General features: G+C 39.0%; 2 protein-coding genes across 2 annotated transcripts in view; both read right to left on the reverse strand.

The window, feature by feature from the left end:
- Positions 1-3,540, reverse strand: part of LOC111949648 (cytochrome P450 2M1-like) — a 10,091-nt gene extending 6,551 nt beyond the window's left edge. Inside the window, exons 1-2 of the mRNA XM_023966989.3 lie at positions 3,391-3,540; positions 98-258 (exon numbers count right to left, since the gene is read on the reverse strand). Of these exons, the coding sequence (XP_023822757.1) occupies positions 98-258; positions 3,391-3,490 (261 nt within the window). The 5' untranslated portion in view covers positions 3,491-3,540. The remainder of the gene's footprint in view (positions 1-97; positions 259-3,390) is intronic.
- The window catches only part of LOC111949833 (cytochrome P450 2M1), a 41,850-nt gene that overhangs the window by 16,154 nt on the left and 22,000 nt on the right, over positions 1-3,696 (reverse strand). The window lies entirely within an intron of this gene.

Here is a 3,696-nt window from a genome sequence, read left to right on the forward strand (position 1 = left end):
CCATTTTGTGCAATTACTGTGATAGAGCTTCAATTTAGCAGGGCGTTGAGAGCAATGGAAGATTATATGAAAAGAGATGAGCTGAAAGTTACTGTACCGCTCCAATAGGGCTGCTGAGGACTTTGAAGTAGTCATCAACAGCCTTTTGGATGAGCTGAAACATTGGGTCGTCATGTTCAAACCTGTGCCCAAAGACTATGGAGCAGATCACATTGCCAACACAATTGCAAAGCAATTCTTTGGGATTGACAACTGAATCTAGATTAGAGAAGGAAGGCAAGAACACACAAATACTTTTAAAATACSTGATTGGTTATCCATATATAATATTGTGATGGTGAAACTTTTAGAAATAGCTGTGAGAAGCAACAACTACGTTTGAATTAAACACTTGTTTTTCCATGTCTTTTAACGTAAAATGTTACCTTTTCAATTACATGTTTAGCGGGAAAACCTTGCTGAAGATAATATACTGAGAATTATGTATACAGTTAAACCGATTACAGAATAATGTATCTCAGTTACACTGATTACAAAACAAACGTTACCCATGGGGTCCTGGAGGGAGAGGCAGGTCCTGGCAAAGTGCTCTGTCTGGTTTTGTAGTGCGGAGGTTTAACCAATGGTGGACTTACCATTAGGATCACATTATCAAGGGGCCTGGCTCGTGAGCTGGGCATAATATTATTTGTTGTTGTAATTAAATAATTTCAACGCTTTTTCCCCCTCATCCATCGACACACAATACCCCATAATGACAAAGCAAAAACAGGTTTAGAAATTTTAGCTAATTTATAAAAAATAATTTACATACACTACCATTCAAAAGTTTGAGCTCACTTAGAAATGTCCTTGTTTTTGAAAGAAAAGCAAAATTTTTGTCCATTAAAATAACATAAAATTGTTCTAAAATACAGTGTATGTTACACCCTGACCTTAGAGATCCATTTTTATTCTCTATTTTGGTTAGGTCAGGGTGTGACTAGGGTGGGTAGTCTAGTTTTTTCATTTCTATGTTGGCCTGGTATGGTTCCCAATCAGAGGCAGCTGTCTATCGTTGTCTCTGATTGGGGATCATATTTAGGCAGCCTTTTCCCACTGGGTTTTTGTGGGATTTGTCTATGTCACGTTCCTGACCTGTTTTCTGTTAGTTTTGTATGTGTTAGTTGGTCAGGACGTGAGTTTGGGTGGGCAGTCTATGTTTTCTGTTTCTATGTTGGTTTTGGGTACCTGATATGGTTCTCAATTAGAGGCAAGGCAGGTGGTTTTCATCTCCTTCTGATTGAGAATCATTTAAGGTAGGTGTTTTCACTTTGTTGTCGTGGGTGGTTGTCCCTGTGTCTGTGTCTATGTTGCACCATACGGGACTGTTTTCGGTTTGTTTTGTTCGTTTCGTTTTATTGTAGTCATTTTTTCCTGTTTGTGCGTTCTTCGAGTTACATGTAAGTTCTTACGTTCAGGTTTGTCTACTCCGTTTGTTGTTTTGATTCAAGTGAAGTTCGTGTTTGTTCGTCTTTACTTAAATAAATCATGTCTAATCGCAACGCTGCAGTTTGGTTCAATCCCTGCTCCTCCTCTTCGAGAGAGGAGGAGGAAAGCAGTCACAGTCTAGTTGCCTGCGAGCACTACATTAGTTTCACGTTTCGTTTTGGCGCTTTATTGTTTTCTGTGAGTCATCCAATAAACATGTGGAACTCTATGCACGCTGCGCCTTGGTCCATCAATTCAACCAACGATCGTGACAGTGTAGACATTGTTAAGTTGTAAATGACTATGTAGCTGGAAATGGAAGATTTTTTATGGAATATCTACATAGGCGTACAGAGGCCCATTATCAGCAACCATCACTCTGTGTTCCAATGACAAACTTGGATTAGCTAACACAACATATAATTTTAAAAGGCTAATTGATCATTAGAAAACGCTTTTGCAATTATGTTAGCAACAGCTGAAAACTGTTGTTCTGATTAAAGAAGCAATAAAACTGTCCTTTAGAATAGTTGAGTATCTGGAGCATCAGCATTTGTGGGTTTGATTACAGGCTAAAATGGCCATAAACAAAGTACTTTTTCTGAAACTCGTGTCGATTCTTGTTCTGAGAAATTAGGCTATTCCATGCGAGAAATTGCAAAGAAACTGAAGATCTCGTACAACGCTGTGTACTACTCCCCTTCACAGAACAGCAAAACTGCCCTAACCAAAATAAAAAGAGGAGTGGGAGGCCCCGGTGCACAACTGAGCAAGAGTAACAAGTACATTAGTGTCAATTATGAGAAACGGATGCTCTCAAAGTCCAAAACGGGCAGCTTCGTTAAATAGTACCCGCAAAACACAGTACCAGTCTCAACTCAAAGTGAAGAGGCAACTCGGATGCTGGCCTTCTTAGAAGAATCTGGTGGTTCAAACTTCTTCAATTAAAAAATTATGGAGGCCACTGTGTTCTTGGTGAACTTCAATGCTGCTGAAATATTTGTGGTACCTTCCCCAGATCTGTGCCTCGACACAATCCTGTCTCGGAGCTCTACGGAACAATTCCTACCTCATGGCTTGGTTTTTGCTCTGCATGCACTGTCAACTGTGGGACCTTATATAGAAGGTGTGCGCCTTTCCAAATCATGTCCAATCAATTGAATTTACCAACAGGTGGACTACAATCAAGTTGTAGAAAATCAGGATGATCAATGGAAACAGGATGCACCAAGAGCTCAATTTTGGGTTTCATAGCAAAGGGTCTGAATACTTATGTAAATAAGGTATCTGTTTTTTTTTTATTCATTTGCAACATTTTCCAAAACCTGTTTTTCGCTTTGTCATTATGAGGTATTGCGTGTAGACTGATGAGGGGGGGGAAAAAAGTATTTAATCAATTTTAGAATAGGGCTGTACGTAACAAAATGTGGAAAAAGTCAAGGGGCCCTGAATAGTTTCCGAGACAGAGGGGCGCTGTTTCGCACGAATGCTTTCTCCGATGAGATAAATGCGCAAGTGGCTGAAACAAAGAAGTAAAGTAATGTGAATAAATGATGGTTAATAAATGAGTAACGGCAGTCACTTGATTAATTGTTTAATTCTGTGTTATAACAACATTTAAAACAACATACTGCACTTCATGTTTTTTTTAATTACTGAAACCGAAATCCGCAATTATCTGTCGAAACGACTCTCAAACATCAGTAATCCCACAGCACTAAAAAGGTACATGTTTACAGGTAAATGACATGTCTATACTATAAACCCCTGTACACCCCATGGGTGTTACTGTTACTATATTCTGCCAGTAAACCATGTATCTTCAGTTTCTCACATTCCAATAACCTGAGTAATATTGCCCATAAAGTAAATTATAAATATATTTTCAAGGCAAGAAAAATACTAAGAAAAACAATCTACCTCCAAATTCACTGAAGGCTTTCACCAGCATCTTAGCCCTCTTCTTGGACACGTTCTCTTCAATGCTCCTGCGCCCCATCCCAAGGGTTTTCAGGGTCATCAGCGAGAACCTGCGAAGATCTTTAGATCTCTTCCCACTGCTCACCAACACTCCTACAGTAAACAGTATGACAGAAGCACAAAGAGGAAGAGTTAGAATAGCATAAAATAAACCTAATGTAATGTAATTTCCACACAGACTGACTGTAGCAAGGTCAATGACACCCACCCACTCCCATTTAAAAATATATTAATTAATAATCACCG

Source organism: Salvelinus sp. IW2-2015, linkage group LG22 (genome assembly GCF_002910315.2).
Source record: "Salvelinus sp. IW2-2015 linkage group LG22, ASM291031v2, whole genome shotgun sequence".
NCBI classification, from domain to species: Eukaryota; Metazoa; Chordata; class Actinopteri; order Salmoniformes; family Salmonidae; genus Salvelinus; species Salvelinus sp. IW2-2015.